The 22,301-nt window shown below is 44.1% G+C and overlaps 2 protein-coding genes across 3 annotated transcripts in view; both read left to right on the forward strand.

Moving 5' to 3' along the window:
* Positions 1-5,906: 5,906 nt before the first annotated feature.
* LOC139351066 (RNA-binding protein with multiple splicing-like) overlaps positions 5,907-22,301 on the forward strand; it is a 33,273-nt gene continuing 16,878 nt past the window's right edge. Inside the window, exons 1-4 of one of the 2 annotated variants that reach the window (XM_070992724.1) lie at positions 5,907-6,371; positions 18,505-18,582; positions 19,229-19,267; positions 21,865-21,927. In XM_070992724.1, coding sequence (XP_070848825.1) covers positions 6,309-6,371; positions 18,505-18,582; positions 19,229-19,267; positions 21,865-21,927 — 243 coding nt within the window. In that variant the 5' untranslated portion in view covers positions 5,907-6,308. The remainder of the gene's footprint in view (positions 6,372-18,504; positions 18,583-19,228; positions 19,268-21,864; positions 21,928-22,301) is intronic. The other variant, XM_070992725.1, reaches the window with a different exon arrangement.
* The window catches only part of LOC139351065 (doublesex- and mab-3-related transcription factor A1-like), a 63,229-nt gene continuing 52,582 nt past the window's right edge, over positions 11,655-22,301 (forward strand). Inside the window, exon 1 of the mRNA XM_070992723.1 lies at positions 11,655-11,658. The gene's annotated coding sequence lies outside the window, so the exon portion shown is untranslated. The remainder of the gene's footprint in view (positions 11,659-22,301) is intronic.

Here is a 22,301-nt window from a genome sequence, read left to right on the forward strand (position 1 = left end):
AACACATCATAAAAAGTGATAACAGGTTAACGTCAACCGGTGACTTCATTAAAAACCTGGCAAGACAATTACAAGAGAAAAGATACAAATAAGATTAAAGCTGACAAAAGAAGATTTAAATTCCCCGTAAGTAAAGGTCAATATGCTGAGGTCTGCGGCTCAAAGCAGGCTCCAGAAAGCAAATGAACTTTTTTTTTTACACACACATTGTTCAATAAAGATTAAAGGCGGTGGGAAAGACCTCAGGAGCCTGGTTTTAGTTTAACCTTTTATTGGTTCCACTGAAGATATAACTTTACGCACTTCCCTTTGACCTGCTTTAAGTCATTTTAGGACCACTCAGCATCATTCAAAGGGTACATTATTGTCCATTACATAGACTTGTGTCAACATTTGGGAATTCAAGCCTTGGAGACATGCTTAGCATGGTCTCCGCTCTCGACTGAACCCTTCCTCTGCCCCCTGAACCATGAAAGCTTATAGCCTAAAGACACACAGTTGTCCCTCTTTCTTGTGTTTCATTACCTCAACACGACTACAGCTCTGTCCATACAGCAGAAGACAGGAAGGTGTGTTTACGAGTCGAGCTCTTGTTTTTGTTCAGAGCGGGTTTCCTTCTTGTGGCTTGTCAGATTTAACACACGGCTGCACCTGCCGACCCTGGCACGCCCTTGAGGATAAACCCACGTTCTACCTCACTACTCAGTAATGCAACCAAATTAATCACAAGAGCTCTTGCATTCTCTTTCTATGAGCCAGTCCAACAGAGGAGATATGATTCAGAACCTCAGCAACTCATGATAAAGAGGATTTTACTCTCACATTTTTTCCCACAGCCTCATCAGTTGGGACTTTTTGGCCTTCTTGACATATTAACCTGACTTGTTTTCACTTTGGCTTTTCCGCTTTTCCAGCAAACAAAGACGCCCAAAACAAAAAGATGCTAACATTTGTAAGGCGACACGTCCTCGAGGGATTATATCCCGGCCATTTCTTCCTGTGGGTGTTTGGTGATTGACACTTAGCAGAGCTTAACATAATGTAGTAAAGACACTCAACTCGGGCAAAATGTGTTAGTGATAAATCTGCTGTGGAATCCAGAGGGGATGTTGTACTGACATTCACGATTCCCAGATGGTAAATTGCACAGACTTTGCAGACTCTAGCGCCACCAGGAGGTTGACATTTGTGGGTTGTCTCAAAAACTGCTGAACTGATCCATCACCAGGGCAAAGATCACATTTTTGATTTACCTGCAAAACTACTGACATTCCCATTAGCCTTAGCTGCACTTTGTGTTCAGTGCTAATTAGCAAATATTAGCAAGCTAACACTCTAAAGATGGTGAACATTACATGTGCACAAAAAGTGCCTGTTTTGTCATTTAATGTGTCTTTTATGTCTCACAGAGTGTGAGTGAACAGAGCTTTGGCTGTGAAGAAGCCACTGAAAAAGACTGAGTAAACTAAGAGAAAGCACCGAACCTCTCATGGCCAATTAGAGCAGGTCAATCCGACCACATTGCTCATTGGTGATCTTAGAGGAAGATCAAAGGGCACTGAGCATAATGGAGGAACACAGCGTATCAGTAAGCCAAAGGAATGGAATGACCTGGCGCTGAGCCCAATGAGAGCCACTTACCCCACATCGCTCATAAGGCTGAAGTGTGTTGCTCTGCCAAAGCCAGAGCTGCTGCCATGTCTACAGGCAGGCCAGCTTGTTTTTACGCATGACCTCTGGATAGAACCACTGTTCCTCCTCGCTTCCCTTTTTGTTCTTTTTTGTTTTGGAGGAAGTTAGTAAGGGTGGAGAACGGTGACGGTGAGTTTGCTTTGGGTTGCAGGAATGCAAAGAAAGAGTTAAAGGAGGAAGAGACAGCACATCATCTTTGAGTCATGTGACTGAGCGGATTGCAAGAACCGCAGGGGCCCTCCCTCTGGGATCCTCCGCCGGTCAATACATCGGCATTGTGTCATGATAGATTCTTGTTTTGGTGCTCATATCACGCTGGCCTTTTAGCTATGAGTCAGTGATCCGGAAGACAATATTGGATAATCTGATTTGTGTCTCAATCTTTAACCCTGCCTCTGTCACAGCAGAGGTACTTGCAGTAAAGTTGACATGTTTGTTATCAACAAAAGATCTCTGGTTCTTAAAGCAATGGTTTGATATTTTTGGGAAATTTACTTATTTACTTTTTTGCTGAGGTGAGAAGATTGGCATGGTTTGTCCAAATCCACCTCAGCTTCAAGAGAGTGTTGCATTATGGGTTGTTAATGCCTAAATGTTGCTAAAGTGAGCTAGCAAGAGTTCTTCAATATGTTTTTCTGTTAGTCAGCACTCAGAGTGTTTCGTTAGCCGAGAGTGACCTCCGACCTCGTGTGATGACCTGTTTAATGTGTGTTGGAGGAAATAAATTCCCAGCTAGTGAAAATGAGTTGAAACTGTCTCAGAAACGCCAGGGAAAATTATTCTGAGGGCTTCCAGGAGTCTGACGGGGGAGTGTGAATGTGAAACTAATAGACAAGCTGAACACGTGTGATTTATGGTGCACTTTACTCCCATTATTTCATGTCTTATTTTCATGAGAGAAAAGGCCCGAGGAATGGGGACGATTCTGGACTGACCGAACGTCTGAGACAGTTTCCCAGCAGGACGAGACTAAAAAGACTTTGGTGTGGTCATCTAACCACCTTATATTTGGGCCAATACGGTTATATAATGTGCTAATTTATGAGCTTCAGAGGTGCTGATTGGCAGATTTCTCTTCTACCTCCATACAGAGCCAGGCTATCTTTTATTTTTGCTAAGCTAAGCTAACTGGCTGTAGCTTCATATTTAACACACAGACATGAGATTATTTCAAATCTTCTCACTTAGCTCTCAGCGAGAAAGCAAAGAGATGTGTTTCCCAAACTATTCCTGTCTTTCACATGACATTAACATGCACCCTCTTTCTTTTGTCTCCCTGTCAGCTCAAACTAAAATAACACGGTCCTCAGTCCAGCCAGCAATGCTGCGTTTTCTTAAACCAGCAGTCTCCTGATAACACAAAGATGTCTTCATGTAAGGCTGGACCATGTCAAAGCTTGCTGACATGTTACCCAGGACACCGTGACCAGACTGTCTCCTAGCTGCTCTTCACCCCCTCCCCACCCGCCCATGTGTGTGTTTTTGTGTGTGTGTGGGAAAGGGGGGGGGCATCCTCCCTCTGCTAGCATCAGACCACACAGCTCAGCCCTGAGACCTGTCAAACACAGCTGGGACATCTCCCCCTCTCTCGCCCCTCCCCGACTCCTCTCCTCTCCTCCTCCTTCCCACCTCTCCTCCCCCTCCTTGCTCCCCAGACTCCAGCAGGAAGCTTTGATACAGGGGTGTTGAGCAGCACGGGGAACATTTCCATTTTTATCTGCTTCGAAGACTCCAGGACCCTCCTCCCTCTCTCCCCATCCCAAACTGCTTCTCATCAGCATAAAAGAAGCTGCCATTTCCCTTCTTCATTGTGCATGCTTCAGATGCAGTGTAATTGATATAGACATGATCTGGGAGGGGAAAGAGCAGAAATCTCTAAGACCGATCCACGATGACTGTTTTTCCTTCTTTTGTTGCTTTTGAGGTGCAAGTTCAGCAAAAAACGACTCGCTCTGTTTTCTGCACTGGCTGTCATAAAATGCAGCGTCTGTCCTGTGCAATAAATGTCACGCAACATATAGTCAAAGTCTCCAGCGCCGAGCTACTGTCAGCTCTTGAACTTTTCAACGTGAGATACAAAGTGAGGCAGTTGCTCAAAATAAATGTTTTGAAATGGTTGGGGGGGGGGCGTTCAAGGCTGCCTTGTCACCTGATCGCTGCTTTTAAGGCTGTTTTGCAGCCTGCGCTGTAGACAATAATAGGCGTGCCAGTAAACTTTTCAGTGTTTGCTCATCTCCTCTGTTGTTGAGACTTCACTTCCATAGCTCTGGGGTCTGGCAGTTTCCCCACTCAAAGGTCATAAATCAAACGGTCTTGAGTGAGCTGGCAGTGGATCAGTGCACCTTGTGATCAAATCTTGAGCAGTTTACAGGGGTTGTCTCCAGCAGCAGCTCTCCACATGCGCACCCTGCCTCGTCATTGTAAATCTAGACTGAAACAGAACGTGGATGATGTGTGAGGAGAAATATTTGAAACCACAAAATTACTCAGGGGCCTTGAAATGATAAACCAAGAGCCACGTGAAATGTATTGAACAGTCAGGTTGATAATTGTCTGCGTCTACTGCTCTGTGCATCTTTACATGTGGTGGATTGTGCTGAGTGCTGCATTTCACACAGTTCAGGCCGTTAGAGGAGGAAATTAGTCCTGAGTGTGCAGGTTACATGTTGTCTTGTGATGCCAGATTTATGACGGAAACTGATGGTATGTAACGTGGCTTGGTTAAAGGTTCAACAGGTTAGGATACAGAAGAATCAGTGTCTCTTCATGCAGTGAAGTGAAAGGGAGCAACAGATTACTTTAAAGAGCAAAGCCATGTCTCATACGCTCCCAGGAAAGTACAACAATCAGAAAATCCTAATTATAAAACCTTCTTTAATATGAGCCATGTTGCTAATCAATTGTTCTAATATTTCTTCTACAATTTGACACATTTACCAGCCACATCTTACAAGGCTCAGATGAATGCATTGTAAATATGACACAGATTCATCATTCCTGAAATCTCACAATATATTGGACATACTGTACATTTCTGCTGCGCCTAACCATGCAGAAAAACCAGAAGCCCAAGCAAAGGGAAGAGACGCTTTGTAAGACAGTCGCTGCTTTCCATCTGCAGTCCCTGGACAGGCAGACAGTGGCGTTATAAAATGCAAAAAATAATAAATTAATTTGAGATGCTGCAACCTGTTTTAGGTACATCTGAGTAAAAGTGTGCAAAAACATGTAGCAACATAAGATAAAACCTTACTGATCCCATGAAAGGCAAATTAAGATGTTACAGGCAGAAATGAAAAGAAATAGAAGGACAAAATAGACAAAAAAAGGGATATAAAATCAAATAAACTATTATACATGAAAAGAGTATAAAAAAATATTGCCAATGGAAATTTTTGGAGTTGCATATGGTAAGGTATTAAGGATAATAAAATACAATGTTTTGTGGAAACATATGTAATATTGCACAAGATATTTGCACAGATGTAGTGGATATTAGCAAACATTAATATAAATAAGATTAGAGCAAACAGAACAAAATATATGTGAGATCACTATGAACTAACAGCTGGCTCATAGATGGCACAGACACTGAGATCATGTACTGGGAAGCTTCAGCAGCCTGAGGTCAGGTTAAGTTAGACACATGGGGGTTCTTGACTGGCTGATTTAGACTTGATATACATATCCAACATCAAACCAAGTGTTGTCCTCTGATGTGCATCTGATAGATTTCCTCGAAATGCGTTGTTTTCCACATCATGTGCCTCATAAATGACCAGAACTAATAAATTTGGAGCTAAATGTGTGCAGAAATTCTACTATTTGTGTCAGATTCTACAGTTTAAGACACCATTTATGACTGATTCGTTGAATTTATAATATAGAAAAATCAATTTGGGGGTTAGGGACTTTTATTGGACTTGACCATTAAAGCAGCCAAGTAACAGCGCAGGAGATTAAAACACTAACAAACATGTCAGCCACCGCGGACACCACACTGCAATAATATTACAGGAATGCTACAGCGACTAAAATAACATCCAGCTGGTCCAAACAGCGATGGGTGATCGGCGCTGATTTTCCACTGTCGTTCCCACCGCACTTGATGAAACTTGCTGAAGCCCAGCAGACGGTGCATCCACCCTTTACCCCACCCTAAACCCCTCCCTCCGTCCCTCCCTCCCTCCCTCACGCGGAGATGAGGAGAGAAGTTTGCCTGAGGCGCAGTCCGCCGAGCACTTTACTGTATTTCATTTGGGGAACAGCAACAAGAGCCTCCGGAGGAGCTTTCCAGGGAATGCTGAGGACTATCTGCCACAGACAGCACCGCTCACAGCCGACCTCCCTCTCTCCTTTCCTCCCAAATAGAACCACCCGTACTTCTCATTGATGTCGCCAAAGTAGCGGAGAGCTCGGGTCAGTGGGACAGCGGCCGCGCGCGGACTGTTGGTCTGTCGGTGGGTGCTTTTCTCCCCCCCCCCTCCCCTAATAAAAAACGAGTCCTGGAGAAGAAGAAGAACGGAGCGAAACAGAAACGAAAGACAAAAGAAGACGAAGAAGAAGAAGAAGAAGAAGACAGTCCAAGTGAACGCGACAAAAGAGTCCGACTCAGAATGAATAACAACAAAATCGAGAAAGAAAACGAGCAGAGCGAATTCACCAACCACGAAGAAGAGGTACGTGTCCGCACGCGAGCACGCACCTGGTCTCACTGCTGCTGTTTTGTTTTTGTTTTTTTTAATTTTAACAGGTCGGCTCGTGACCCGTAACGACATCTAAATGAAGCGATTCATGCTAAAACGGTAGTGCTATCAGCGCCTTTTAAAAACAATTAGCCACTTTGTCCTCTGTAGTAGTCTTATTCTCTTCCTATAAGCTGTTTAACATGTAAACGACCCCCTCCCGTGCCATTTTCTAGCCTGTCTCATCCTTTAAAAGTTGCAAATCTTGCTCGACCATATTATGAAACGTTTAATATCCGGTTTTCCTGAAGGCAGCATTTCATTCTTACTCTAATTTGTGCACCTGTCACCTACTTTTTTTTTTAAGCCTGTGTTATCTCCTCTTCTTCATTTTCATAACCGACATCCACCATGTCAAACCTAATGTCCGTTTTCGTTTTTAACACTTTATAGCAGGGTAAAACTAACACTGAGTCCTCATGAGGGAAAAAGTGAGGAAAAGGCAGGACTTATAATTGATGGATCACTAATTAGCAGTTCCTGGTTAACTCTGGAGCCAGGATTGCATTGTGGGTAATGATACCTCACCTGACTGAAGTGATGTTAGTTCTGGCTTACTGTACCGTAAAACCAGACTTCACACAGCACTGAAAAGCAGCGTTAAAGGGAGTTCTGAGCCGGGGGGTGAATTAGCTGTCAAACAACTGCTGCTGCAACATGTAGGCAACAGCTCTTTGTAAGGCAGACCCGCTGCATTACAGTTAAGCAACAGCAGCATCTCTATTAAACTTAATTATATCTTAACACAGCACAATGATGTTTGCCCAAAAGACTGTGAGGTAATGTGTTTAGTTTCTGCTAAGAAATGTATTTCCTTGTAAAACACGCTGGATAACAGCCCAGTTTCTTCCTCCTCTCCTCTGTAAACGTTGCACAATCTGGATCCATAATGTCTCCGTCTTGGTAAATAAGTTGGCGCGCTTTGCGTGGGGTTGTTTTCTTTGGCTCGCGAGTGTCTCCATTCAAACGACAAGGCTTGTTATTTCAGAGCCCCGCGCATCCGCGGCCAAGTGATGTAAGAAAGGTATATGAGATTATATCAGATATTTCTCTTGGAGCAATTTGATTAAGGCTCGGTGTGCTGTTCGTCACTTTGGAGCTGAATAGCCAAACATACTCAGCCTGTTGTATCACCATATTTGGTCCACGGCTGAGGTTGCAGTGGATGCAGGCACTTCCTGTAGCGCCACACTGATGAGGTAAAGAGCAAAGAACTGGAAAAATGAGTTTTGCTTTCAAGCGTCATTCACCTTCTGACCTTGTGTGCTCACAATACTGCAGTATTAGCATTTCAGATCCCCTATATGCACCAGTAAATGACTCCAGGGCTGCAGCTAATGATTTTTGTCATTAACAGTTGACAGTTTACTGTGGATCGGTTTCTTTTCATTTTTACCAAAGGGGACAAAACATTAGAAGAAAATGACTTGATTATCTCCAGGCTTCATCAGAGCAAATTAGAGTTTTGTTTTAGAGCTAAAACAATGAATAAGATCTAAAAATCTCATCTAATTTGATCATTTAATCACGTCATCCATCATTTTTCAGGCAGAGAAGTCAAACATTTGACGATTCTGGTTCCTCAAATGTGCAGATTTGCTGCTTTTCTTGATTCTAAATGGAACATTTTTTGCCTCACGGATGGGTTGTCGGACAAAATAAGGCCTCAGCATGGGCTCCAGCAAACTGTGATGAGCAGTATATCAGTCATGAATAATCATTAGCTGCAGATCTACTTTGCTTGATAAATCCATTTCTGGACTCGCAGCCCACAAAAATAAGTTTGAAATTGTGTGACGCCCACGAGCAGGAGGACCAGACGAGCGTTGTCTCTTGCGTTGTGTAGAAGGCAGACGGAGAGACAGAGAGAGTAATGACCAGAGGAATCTAATGGTTGTGGGAATGTTTGGAAGCCATCCAGACTTAAATTTACTCGGGTGAATTAACGTAAGGCTGGACAGCACCACTTTATCTTTTTCTGTAATGATGTGTGATGTATGCAGGGGAGCAGGGGAGACTGACACACACACACACACGCACACACACACATTCACACGCACGTACAAAGTGTGCAGATGAGGAAAGGTGCAACCAAACACCCACACTGTTGCAGGCAGGTGTGCACAAAAACACATGAGATGAGGAATGACTTAACTTACAGTTTTCCCACATTTAATACAAATAATTAGAGCTTAGTCTCTAGTAGAGATGAATTTAAGTATAACACAAACTGAGTTATTGATGATCAAGTGACTAATTTGACATTTTCAGCTTCTATTTAAGTCTTTAAACACTTTTTTTCAATCCTGGTCTGCTGTGCTCAAACATTCACAAAGATCACAAAATGCGAAATGCCAAACAGCTTTGCGCTGAATAGCACTAAAGCCACCATAAACTATGACCTTATGACAGCCAAAGTTTAACAGCCTCGCTGGTATGACTCTCACATGCTGAACGACCGTGGCATTCCCCCTCCTCTTGCACACTGTAGTGTGCGACTCAGTGGATCAGTGATTTGCACCAGTAAAGCACCGTGGTGAGCTTGGCTTCTCGTGCCTGCTTCATTGCTCAACCTCACACGGCATCATCGCTGTACGCAGCCGCTTGACGATGCTTAGTGTTTATCTTCTGTGGACCGGCGCTCACCAAACATGGTGCGGTTGCAGACGAGGTATGCAGGTTTCAGCCCGCAGCAGAGGCTAATCTCATGAGCTGGTTTGATAAGCGTTATTATCAGGTGTTCTGGATGCTTTCACATCCTGTGGCACTCAACGGCCACTGATGTAGTCGAGCTGACACGCCGCCTCTTACACGGTGAATGTCAAAGATCTGTTTCGACCAGCTGTGGTTTCCACGCCTTGTATGGACACGGGACCTGGAGGGGTCTTCAGAGTAGATTTTAGAAGGTGAACTGAAGAAGAATTGCATGTTTTAGAGGCAAATGGTTCATTGATTAATCGACCAACAGAATTTCATCTGCATCTGAAAATCTTTGGTTTATGGATCAGTGGCTGGAAAAAACAAACTGTGAGAACGTCACTCTGGGCTTTAGGCAGTAATGACGATGAAACAAGTCATCAAGCACATAAGCAGCAGAATAATTGATAATGACAATATTCATTAGTTGCTGCCCAAATTTGAATCATCAGTTAATCAGTCATCTAACAAGCAAAGAGGGCCAATATTTGATTACCACATATCAGGATTTTATAGTTGATAGTTGTATCATCATAAATTAAATGTCTTGACAAAATTGGCCAATTTTTCCATATTTCCTCACATTTTAAAGGCCAAACAGTTAATTTAATTGACAGGACAAACAGCAGATGCTTTGACTGGTATTGAAAACAACCAGTCATTTCTTTCAGATTACTTTTGTGTAGAGAGGGATTGATGGTGGAGACAGTAAGGTGAGGACAGGCAGTACAGGTTGTGAGGACATGGAATGCATCATAGCTAACCAAGTGACCCGACTAAGCTTGACCTTTAACCTCCCTGCTGTCAATATCCCTCCGGCTAACTCGTGTTTATTTAAGCCGAGACCTGCCCAGCCTCCTCAACCTTGGAGGTCTGCCGTCAAACTGCACCTGATATTTGACAAATGGCTGAGCACAGAGTACCCTGTTATTGTTTCCTCTGCAGGATGAAACTATGTACTTGGAATCATACTCATAATCATCTTCATCGTAAAACTGGGTCTAACAGTGGAGCGCACCCGGAGTTTGAACCTCATAAAACATCTGTTGATTCTAGTTCCCGGCTCACTGAAAACATGCAAGTTGATCTTCACAAGCGACCAGAAAGAAACAGAATATCACTCAAGCAGAGTTCAGCAAATGTGGCGTATCTCCCTGGGGTGTAATTGGATTGTGCTTGGCCTGCTTTGGGTATCCACCAGGTCCTCTTCAAATAGCAGGTCATGTGGCCAGCGTGACCTTTTCCATGAGGAGATGTAGGTGGGGAGCTGTGCTGCTGGAGAAGCACGGCGAAGCGGAGGGAGGCCACGTCGGCCCGTAGCGCAGTGGTGTGGCCACAGTGGTCCGTACTTGTGCATGTATCTATGAAAAGGGCACGCGGATATATTAACGCTCTGTGACATGAAACGCTATCAGAGGGGAGCTTGGAGGGTAAACTGGCCATGATAGGGCAAAAGGGAAAACATGCAAAGAATCTCAGGGGATGCTGAAGACAATACACACAGATATTAAGACTGTAAAAACCATGAAATATACAACAATACAAAGCCTCCATAGAGGCTCACGCAAACAGTAAAACCCTGCTCTATCTGCCGTCTGATAGGAGTTTATTTATAAAAGCACGGCAGGAATTGTCATCTTATCTTAGCCATTTGTCAGCTGTGCGACAAGAGGTATTTGAAAAGACAACAACAAGGCTTAGCGTCAGGAACGGCTGGCAAACGCGAGACTGATGTGAGAAGAAAAGGGAAAAAATCAGACAAAGAATGGCAATAGATACACCCGATATATTTCTACAGCTATATATAAACTATTAAAACTGGCCACGAGCGAGGAGCGGAGTCTCTTATATGGTGCCGCTTTCCTTAAAAGGCCTTAGTTGTCAACTTTGAAGTTGGTTTGTAATTAATGACACACTACACAAGTGAAGGAAGTGTCAGCCTGTGCCAACACAGCGTCAGCCATCTTGTCTTGCTTTGTCATACTGTATTCATGCGCTCGCTCCGTCACCTCCACTTAATATTGCTTACTCATGCGCTATAATTATCCCTTACAGTATCTCTTCTCCTTCACACTCCTTTTTTTTAACGTCAATAATTCTTCTAATATCTTTTCTCTTAACCATCCATCCATCCATCCATCCATCCATCCATCCATCCATCCATCCATCCATCCATCCATCCATCCATCCTCCCCCTTCTCTCCGGCTGCCTCCCCACACTTTTATCTCCCTTCCTCTATGTTTCCTTCCCCTTTTCCTTTCGTCCGTCCCACCCTTTTTCTTCCCTCTCTTTATCTTGTTCTCTGGCCGTTTCCTCCCTCCTCCCCTCCCTCCTTCTCTCCCTCCCTCCTCCCTGGTACTGTTTATAATTTGCCACTCTTCTTCTCCTCTTTCCTACCACTCCCTTCTTTTTCATCCTGCTCCCTCACTCTCTTGCCAATTTTAGTCCCAGCAGACAATCGCCTTATCCCTTATCGCGCCATACGTTGAAAGCATGACCCTGAGATCTCTGGACAGAAGGCCCGTTTATGGTCGTGAGAGGAGCCCTAAGGAGAGAGGAGCGAGCCAAGCAGAACGCTAACAAGGAGAAACTTCTGTGTCCGACTATCCAGCTGTGTGCCTACAGGCTGGCCAGCGAGAGTTAGCCATCCAAGGCCAAACCGCTCAAGATTAGCTTGAAAAGCTTGGGACCAAAGTAGCAAGATCTGTGGGCAGCATCGATGGATTAGCCCCTCTAAATGCCCTAACTGGGGCTAATTTCTTGTTATGTTGTCCATTATAGGCTATGTTCTCCCGGAAAAGGAGATTAGCTATCTCTGTTGTCAGTCCACTTCACAGGAAAGTGAAGATATAACGTGATTATCTCAGAGCAGAGTCGATTCACAGAAAATTGATCCACAGCTGTTTTCGATATTCAACTAATAATTTCAGTCATTCTTCAAGCTAAAATGCATACAAGTAATTAACCTTTAAAGCAGGGTTATGTAACTTCTGTGGAGGGATGGCCACAGTTAACACAATGTGGGATAAAGTGCTAAAAAACAGAAGCGTGACTAGATCAAAAGTTAGCAAACATTTGCCAACAGTAGCCACCGTAAGCTAGTGGTCATACCAGACCATTTAAGGCTCCTGGTGTGCACTGAGGCTGGCTGCCATCGTCACCCTTTCAGGAGTTACATAGTTGGGCTTTAAAGTGAAAACAGGTGCTGAACCATATTTAGTGCTGAAACCCAGTTGATTGACAGATAATGATTTATCATTTTACCATATATTTGCAGATTTTGTCTCTTTTACATGACTACAAATGGACAACATTTGGGGTTCGGAGCTTTGATTGTTTAATAAAACATTTTTCAGATATCATCTTAGGCTTAAGCAACTTCAACAAAAACATGAATCATCATTTGCAGCCCGAAATACGGGATCTTTAAGTGCTGGCACTGATAAACACAGAGGAACAGCTGCACTATCGCAGCGTTTTAGCCGTGGGCTTACATTTCTTCATGGAGACGCAGAGGATGACTGAGTATCCGCTGTTGTTTTTGTCTCCACTTGCACTGGACACTTTAACCCTCTGCCCACCCAACCTCAAAACCAAACAGTTTAAGGTGTCCACTTGGGCAGGCGGCAACAAAGGGAGTCCAGGAAAGGCAGAGGAGGACTTGGCCGATTAGTTCGCGTTAATGAGCGCTTTGGAATGTTAAGTCCATTCATCGGGATTCATCAGATAAGAGAGAGGAAGAAGAGAGCAAACTAGCATGAAAGATTATGATGAGCGCTAAGATGACAGCCACGGAGTCGAACTGATGTGCGGCTGACAATCTGCGAATGAGTCGCTCTTCTCTCCCGCACATGTCGTCCAAATGACACCTTCGGGCCTTTTTGTTGAATTCGAAAATGGCTGCTAAGCAAGAAGGAGCGCATATGCGTCATTAAGACACGAGAGCATTCTTTTCCACGTGCGAGCTAAAACAAGGGGAACTGTTATGGAGAGAGGAAGAAATGAGCCAGAGGAGGAAAAACGCGGTGAAGTGGGCACTTACCTGCCATTTATTTTAAACGTCTTTTAAAGGTTAACCTGTTGGAACATTTACAGGCCCTCGCGGAGCTGTAATTGTTGGGCGAACGCACTCGTGGGAGAGCGAGAGGAAACGGAGCAACTCTCCTCTCAGAGCTCAGCCGTGACTCTTGGAGTGTGCTCAACCTCGCCGGTGACCCCTGACCCGCGCACTAACCTGGGCCTCACCTGTGACCCCTGACCCCGGCTGTGAAACTTGACCCGTAGAACTCTGGCGATTAACAGACAAATGGAGTCATCCATTTACGGTCGTTTGACACCTCCCAGGGCCTGCGGTCTCTCACTCTTCACATTCTCCGACGGGGAAAAGATGAAGGGAAAAATCTTGTGAGGATGATGGAGAGCGATGCCAACATAGAGCAGTGACAACTCAGACAGCAAAGGAGTGTGGGAGTCTGTCAGTTAGACTGTTTTTAATAACGCAGCGCTCAACTGATGCAAGACAACTCAACTTGCCCCGAGCTCACACGGGCTTATGGGTAGACTTTGATTTTAGCTCGGTCACAGCAAACCAAGACTGCATTCGAAAGCAACTGGTGTGTGTGTGCAATTAATAATTTCTGAGCTTTTTTTTGATTGCATAAGTAGGTAATGGCCGCTTTGCTGCATACACACATGCTACAATAGGCTACTGTACCTTCTGTTTCAGGGCTTCAAGGTTAGAGCCGTGTCCTGCCACATCTGGCTCGAAGGGCTTCCATCTATTAACTTGGCCGTCTGACACACACACATAGGGAGGGGGGAAGAAACACACGGCAATCATCTCACATCGCACCAAGGTCGCGTCCCTCATTTCAGCCAGAATGGACGGTCAAAAAAGCACTCAATTAAAGTCAGAGCAAATATCTGAGAAAGTCACACAGTGTATAATGAGGCATTTCAGGCAATAGGTGTAACACATTTTCTAAGTCTACAACGCAAGCTGAATAGAAATGACACATGAATAAGTTGCTAGGTCATTTAATTAGACAAATCAAGCAGCTTTTCACAATGGCTGACAAATTGCGTTCAGTGCCGGAGAAAACTCAGACTGCTTTAATGCAGCTTTTGAATGGTGCTCCGGACAGTTATTGTTGCAGCGATCAAGCAGTTGTGCTGTCAAGTTTGGCTTTAAAGCTTCATGACATTTGATAGTGGGAAGGATGTTTGGGGAGAGGTTGGTCTCTTGGTCTCAGGGCCAAACTAAACATTTCCCTTTACGTGACATTTCATTAGTGAAGCCTGAAAAAACAGCGTTTTGTTGCTGGTATTTTTAGCGCCAGATGTTTTAGCTCAGGGCTAAATTTATCGTCCTTTGTAATTTCTCCCCTTCATCTGGCTCATATAAAGGACCATTTTGCTTTATTTCAACTTGGATCTTATTTTGGCCATCATTTATTGCTGGTGTTGTACTTGCACAGTGAAGTGATGAACAGTCAGACTTATTTGGAGGAAGGGGAAAAGCAGCATCATTGGGTTATTGTGCTCACTTTCAGTTTCGGGGGTTTGGATAATCTGACTAAACCGCTGGCTTGTTCACAGCATTCATTATAGTTATTACAATTAATCAGCAGATGTTTTGATAATCAATTAATCCTCCATTTTCTCCATTATCTGACTTTAGCTTCTCCAATGTAAATATTTGGTACTTTTCTCAGTCATGCACAACAGTAAACCCAACATTTAAGCACCTTGGACTGTTGGATGATGGCATTTTTATTGGATCGATCAGAATCTCAGAAATGGCTTCTGTGAGTACAATGTTATCACAGCAGATGGAAACATTAGATAGTTGTCCATACCTTAGTTAAGATGTTGAATGTCATTGCGAGCGCAGACCCCTCACCCCTCCTCCCCCAGCCTCGGGGGTGGCACCAGCAAACCCTCAAGGTGCAATGATAGAGTATCAATAAGGTGATGACCTCATACGGGGCCTGTGGAGTCAAGGATCTCTGATTAGAGGTACAGTGATCCCCTGGGACTTGCTGCAGAAGTGGCCTTAATAAGATCTGATGTTTTTGGCCCGGGGCTCCACACTCTGCTGTGCTCCGCTAAGGCGTTGCCAGGAAACTGCACTGGTAGCCGGCTGTGAAGTACTCAGCTGGCTTGTGATAGGTAGGGACTGCTGTTTTTGATCGAAGCCTGCCTGCTTGTTGGTGTGTGAGCACGCCATAAATGGTCAATGATTCAAAGGCCTATACCAGGGCACTGTGGAAATGTAGGTATGTGACTCAGGAAGAAGCAATAAAATAATGCGTCTATAACCCAATAAAACAGTGGCAGAGGGTTTATCTTAGCTTTTTTACGAATCTGCCTAACCCTGACTTGACCTTCAGTTTAGTTTACTACATCGTGAAACTTTGATGCCTCGCTTTACCTGGTGGCAGCGCGTTTACAGCCCTCTCCGCCTTTTCGTGCTCGTCTCAAAAGCAACATAAATAAAGACTGATACTGTAATCAACAGCAGATGTCTGCAGGAGAGAGAGCTGTTGACACATTTGCCTGTGAATCATCCCGTGTCCTGCATGTGCAGTCAGCACCGGACACACGACGAACCGATCATATATCACAACAGCTGACGTCAGGAAGTCTCAGGAATGAGGTTCGACACGGCCAAGAATGTCCCATTGTTCTGAGTGTGGAGAGGACTCGTGTGTGTTTGTCTTAACTTGTGAGGCACAACCAGCTCTCAAGTGTCTGTTACCCTCATGGCTGAAGATGGGAGCAGAATCAAAGATGGGATCTTTGATAACTTGGCAAAGGAGGGTTGGATGACTAAGCCTTTACGAGCTCCTGTTTAAAATGCTGCATTGTGCATGATCAGCATGTCAAAATACAGCGTATTATTAGTGTAATCCTACGTGACAGTGATTCATTTGTGATTCGCATTAAGTGAAACCGAGACTTAAAAGTGAAACCATCACCTGGACAGAGCGTGTAGTGCAGCGTCCAACATTACATCTTTTGACTGACGTTTTCTTGGCATGTTTTGTGGTCATGTGCAGCTTTAACAAGATGTTCCCAGAAACGGCAAAGAAAGCAAAACCAGTCCCTGATAGAAATTTGATGCCAGCCTGTTGAACTTGCTTGCATACTCCTAAAACACCTTTTTGGATTTTTAGTTGCAGCACCATTTTTACTGCACTCTTAACCACCACACCATTAGTTTTATCAGCCTCAACAGCTGTCAGTGACTGCCCTTGCTCGTGTCTGATTGATACCATCCTGTTCTGACTCTTTGTTCCCATGTAACTCCACATAAGGACGCCCTCTAAAGCAGTTTATTTAAACAGAACTGCCAGAGACAGATCCCAGTGACGGCCCCGCAGGGTTCAGCCCGGCTCAGATAAGATAAGATAAGAGCAAAGGTGAGAAAGTCGGCGAGGTGAGATTTGTTGGCTGGATGGCCGGTTTGGCGCTCTCCAGCTATTGCTCCCCCAGTTGCTAAGCTCCTTTGTTTGTGTGTTGCTCTGCCTTTTGGCATCCGTGGTGCGTATCAGGTTACATGTGGGAATGAGGTGTAGTGTTAGTTCAGCAGTTCTTTTGTCCCCCGAGTTGTGAGTGTACTATCTGATGAATCTGGAGCTTTGAATTGACTCTGTGTAATTGCATACCTATAGCTGTAGCTGTATTCTAAATTCAGCCTTAAATGGAACGGAAGAATATTGAATGAATAATTAAATTACTCACATTGACGTGGGCGTGTACGACGCAGTTTGAAGTCGGGTTTAATACATGCAGTCTATTGTTTGATTTTGATATCTCTCGTGCACTAAAGCAATTATTTTCTTGTAGCAAGCCAACTTCAATTAGGTGATAATTCCAGGTATGAGGTGTGATTAGTGCCAGTCTAGATAATAGCATTTTCAGACAAAAACTTCAATTTACCTATCACTTCATATCTGCCCCAGTTATCTTAGTACTGCTTTATTGGATTTTTCTCATTGTTTCCTGAAGCTCAAGAGAGGTTAAATGCAAAAAAAATAAAGCTTTTGTTTTAGTTGACGACACATGTTGTTGTTTATTGTAAGAAATACCTGCGTTAACAGCTATTTCCCGTGCTGACCCTTTATTAAGGACAGACACAATTACATGGAACAAACAGAATTTCCCTGTTTCATCGCCTCCAAAATGTAACCAGACCTGCATTCATGAGCTGTGACAGGACGTCTCAGCGCCTGCGTCTTGTAGCGCTGCTGCGTCTGTGTTTACTAAATCTTGCAGTTGGTGCTAATGTGTCTGCGTATGTTGAAAGAACTGCTGCCATTCACTCAAGCCTTCTTAGACATGGCAGCCCGGTGCTGATGATTCAGACGTGACACTGTTGGCGTGCAAAAATGGCTCAACCTGTGATGGAGCCTAGTTGTTTCCCCGTTTCCAGTCTTTTGCTAAACTAAGCTAACAGGCTGCAGCTTCACGCTGAATGCACCTCATGTATTCACTTTGTTTTCTCTCTAAAAAATCTGCATTAGCACCTCTTCTGTTCTAATTAGACAGCTCTGATTGACATTTGAGTGGCAGACCTTAAAGATATGTTGCCCAACGGCACTCGACACATTTCAGCGCACAGTAAAGTACACATTTCTCCCATAGTTTCTGAGCAATAGTTCAATAGTTTGTCCCTTTTCTCAGCCCAGAGTTTGTAGGCAACATGTAGTTTAAAATGTTGGCTTCAGATTGAGCAGGAAAGTGAGATTTGCTCACTAAAAATACAGGCGCTAAAGCCTAACTTAAGCCTAAACTTCACCGGCAGTGTCCTACACCGAGAGCGATCACACAGCGTTTGTTTTCCTCTCTATCAGCATAATAACAACAACTACTTTGCCTGAAAGCAAGTCACTCTCATGTTACCCCCCCACCCCCCCCCCACCCCTGTGGTTTTTCACCTTCTGTGACTCCGTGCGGACCGCAACAATTAAATTTTCCTTCAGTCTCTCTCTGCTAACATATACATCGTAATTCCCCAGCAATGCCAGCTCAAGTTGCAAGTTGAAAAGTTCAAATGTAAAACAGAGGCTAGAGCTGCGAGGGAGGATTGCCATAAAACACAGCCGGCTGTAGATTACACGGGAGAGCACAATGCATGTACTGTAGAATAGGTGTGTGTGAGTGTGTTTGCTGAGCTGAAAGACATCCCTATCAGTGTTTGAAAAGTCTATCTTTTAGTGTCAAGCCAGCCCAGGGAACTATTTAACTCATGCTCAGTGTCCTTTTCCTCATAACCTCATCTGTTACTGTCAGGTATGCAAGGTAGCTATTTATAACCAGGGGAGGTTAATGAAAAATACATGATCTCTTTCTTGTCTTCCTCAGGTCCGAACGCTATTTGTCAGTGGGCTACCACTGGATATTAAGCCGCGGGAGCTCTATCTCCTGTTCAGACCATTTAAGGTATGTTTGTATGTTTTAAATGGATGGGCTGCAGCTATTCTTAGCAGCTTTTCTTTCCAGCAGTCAATGGGACCTCCATTAATGGTGATGAAATAAACGGCAATGGAAACTCTCCCGCGAGGTTCAAGTGTCTGTGATCCTAAATCCGAGGTTCAATCACATCTTGATCCACGGCAAGCTTGTGTGTGTGCGCGTGTGTGTGTGTCTCATGGAAAAATGGCTCGGTGCCTGCGATACAAAAACAAAGCTATTTGCTTCACCTCAGAAACTTCACTTTGTCACCAGCACAAACAGTCCTGGAGTTTAGTTCAGGTGAATACATGCAGATGAAGCAAGCTCTCTGAACCATCGCCCCAGAACGATGCACTTTAATGGCGCAGCAAAGTGAACAACAACAACGTGGGACAACTGCTAAGCATCTAATCTCACCCTTAGATAATGCTCATGATATGTGCATGTTTATATCATGAGCAGTGAAGGCAGTAAATCCCATTTCATGAAACAATAGAGCTTAGTCAGTTGTGGCCCTTCAGTACAAAGATGTAACACTTTACCCCTAAAACATGTTGTTTTTTACATCAAATCACAGCTTTTGTCAACGTTAACAGACTCACTTGATGGTTCTGACTTCCTGTCTTTGTTTCAGGGCTATGAAGGCTCCTTGATAAAGCTCACTTCTAAACAGGTATGCTACCACACACACTGCAAAGAGTCTAACGAATGAAGGCATCAGTCAGTCTCTCACCATGCTGTCGCTGTCTGCATTACCCAAGCTCTTGCTCATCAACACCTTTAACTTCTTTGCTCTCTCCTATTTTTCCCTCTTGGGGTTTTCAGCTTGTTGACTATGAAGGATTAACACCCTTTTGTCAGGAAGTACCTGGAATTGGAAAAAAAAAAAAAATTATTGGGGGGGAGGGGAGGGAAACTGTGTTGCACCAACTTGCCTTTGGCAGTCGGATAGTATGCTTGTAGTCACAGACAGTCATCTCCGGTGGGATGTGCGGGGATGGGAAGGAGAATTTTGAGGTGTCAAAGCGAACGTTTTGACAAGAGCAGTACTGACGGTTGAGTTTTGCCTCGAGGGGCGCGGGACTGAAAATGAGCTCAGCTGGCAGGTGTCCACATCCAGAGTTAAGCAATTTAGCTTCATGTCAGTGTACTTTTTACCACATTACACTGTTTCCCATAAAGACATGACACGCTCATTAGAAGGGTTTAGGGCGATTTAGATCGAATGTGCTGAGTCTAATACCTCTAAAACTAAGAACAAAGGAAAGCAGCTTTTTTTTTCAGGTGGTGAAATTTCTTCAGAACAAATAAAATCCCGTTGAATCGTTTGGGATTTTCCCTTTTTTTTTGTTTCATTGTGCTTGCTGTCAAAAAGGCAATTAGCAACTATTCGAAGCTAGCTTTGTTATCAGTAAGGGTTGTTAGGATTCTGATACCGTTAGTTCATTGTTTATTGTTTTATTGTTTTTCTAACCTTGTGTTGTCTAAGGAACAATTCTTTTCTCGATTTGTCGGCTCATTGTGTGGCCCGTGCCAGAAAATAGTGAAACGCCCGTCACAAGCTCCCAATGGCCAAGATGACGTCATCAGATGTCTCGTATTGAAATCCAAATCCCATAATATTGAGTTTACAATGACAGAAAACAGAAAAAGCAGCAAATCCTCACATTGGAGAAGCTGAAAATGGAGCTTGCTTAAAAACTGGCCTGAAGAGTAACCCAACATGCCATAAAAATGTTGTTTTGCTGACCTCCTGTTGGTTTTGAGCTCTCACCCTGCTGCTGTGACATTAATGAGGTCACAGGTTTAAAGCTGTGATGTGCGGTGCTTTTAGTCAGATCAGCCTTTCATTCACTGTTAAATTACGTGCTGATTAATGTTGATCAAATAATCGAGTAATTGACTACACTGGCCTCCTCCAAACCTGCTGGATTCCAGATTTCATCATGAAGAACATGTGGTTTGTGCAGGTTTTGCTCTTTTTGTTGGGCCTGTTTAATGAGTAAGTGAAACACTCAGCCACTCTGTGCACTTTGGCCTCCCTTTGTACCTCCCCACCTCGCCTCATGCTTTCATAATTGCCATCTTCCTCGGGACAAACGTCAAGTGATGTTTATGTTCAGGTCTGGCAAAGTGCTGCGCAGCATTCCTCAGGCTCGCCTTTGTTTTGAGCGACCCTCCTCTCCACTAATGACAATGGCGATGTAAATCAATCGATCTCCCTCCCGGTCCGAGAACACACAGCCATCTCCATATATAGCAAGAGCCAGATCTCAGACCTTTTCTATTTATATTCCTGCTACGCTTCCTCCTTCTGACGTCTTCACATAGTCCCTCTTTCTTTTTTTTTCTCCTCCTCCTCCTCCTCCTCCTCCTCCTCCCCGTCTTTCTCTACTTGTTCAAAATTCCCATAACCCTACACTGCTTTTCCAGATCACACGCAGCAGTGCGACCCCATGGGAGCAACATGTTTAGAGATTTCGCTTTCTCCTCACCCCCACCCGCCTCCTCCCAACGTCCCCGTCCACACACACACACACACACACACACACACACACACACACACACGTACACGCTGCAGAAATTTGTATTCTTTGTTCATATCTGCAACAGCAGTTAGAAATCTGACAACCAAACCTGCATCCCAGTGCTTTCTTTTTTTGCTTTCCCCTCACCTTTACCGTTGCGGGCACAGGCTCTAGAGTGACGTCTCCGGAATATAAAACGAGCGCCGGTGAAATAGATGTGAGCAGGAATTTATTGCATGGTTTTCCACTGACAGGCCTGTTTGAGGAGGTCTTAAAAACTACCTCTCGCTTCACTTTCTTTCATTTTGATCCTCACCTTTAACCTCCAAACCTCTCATTCTTGAGACCCTCCACCCCATTTGTCTTCTCTATCTCCTCTCCTTTTTCAGTTCTCAGCTTTCACCTCTCTGGCTCTCTCACACTCACTCTCACATGCACTTTCTCGCTCTCACATTGCCCGTATTTGGGCATAGGAGAGCTGGATGATGAACTCTCCTTGTACAATGTAAGCGTCCAGCCTCCGTTTCTCGCTCTCCCTCGTTCTCTCTCCGTCGCCACTGTTTTATAAACAGGGCAAGAGAGAGAGGAGGGGGGTTCAGGAGGGGGTTGGGCACGAAAAAAACAAAAAAAAGTAATAAAAAAAAAAGAACAACATGTCTATGTCACTCAGACAGAAATGCCGACTCAGTATTCTGCCTTAAACCATGTTTCTTTCTTTTGTTCTGTCTTCTTGTCTCCCCAGCCAGTGGGGTTTGTCAGCTTTGACAGTCGATCAGAGGCGGAGGCTGCTAAGAATGCCTTGAACGTAAGTGTCATGCCCTCTTCGCGCTCCTCTCAAGCACCAGCTCGGCACTTGTATATCTTGTGATGACTTGGAATCGCATCTCTCTGCCTTCTGTGCATCTGATATCAGTGAAATCCAGACATTCCTACATTTTCTATCGCAGACAGAAAAAGCCAGGGAAAGTGGTGAAGACAAACATATCAGGGCTGCTCTAAATACCATACGTCTCAATGTTGCTTCTTGAGTAAATAAGCCCTTTTCTTAAAGCTTTGCCGTGGATCCTGCAAGGTCAGGAGGAAAATTAGCTCTCCTTCTACATATAAATAGAAGATATTGATCTAGGGTTTAATTTTAATCTCACTTATTTCAGAACGTAGCTCAGTAGAAAGCCTTGA

Source organism: Chaetodon trifascialis, chromosome 23 (genome assembly GCF_039877785.1).
Source record: "Chaetodon trifascialis isolate fChaTrf1 chromosome 23, fChaTrf1.hap1, whole genome shotgun sequence".
Lineage (NCBI taxonomy): Eukaryota > Metazoa > Chordata > Actinopteri > Chaetodontiformes > Chaetodontidae > Chaetodon > Chaetodon trifascialis.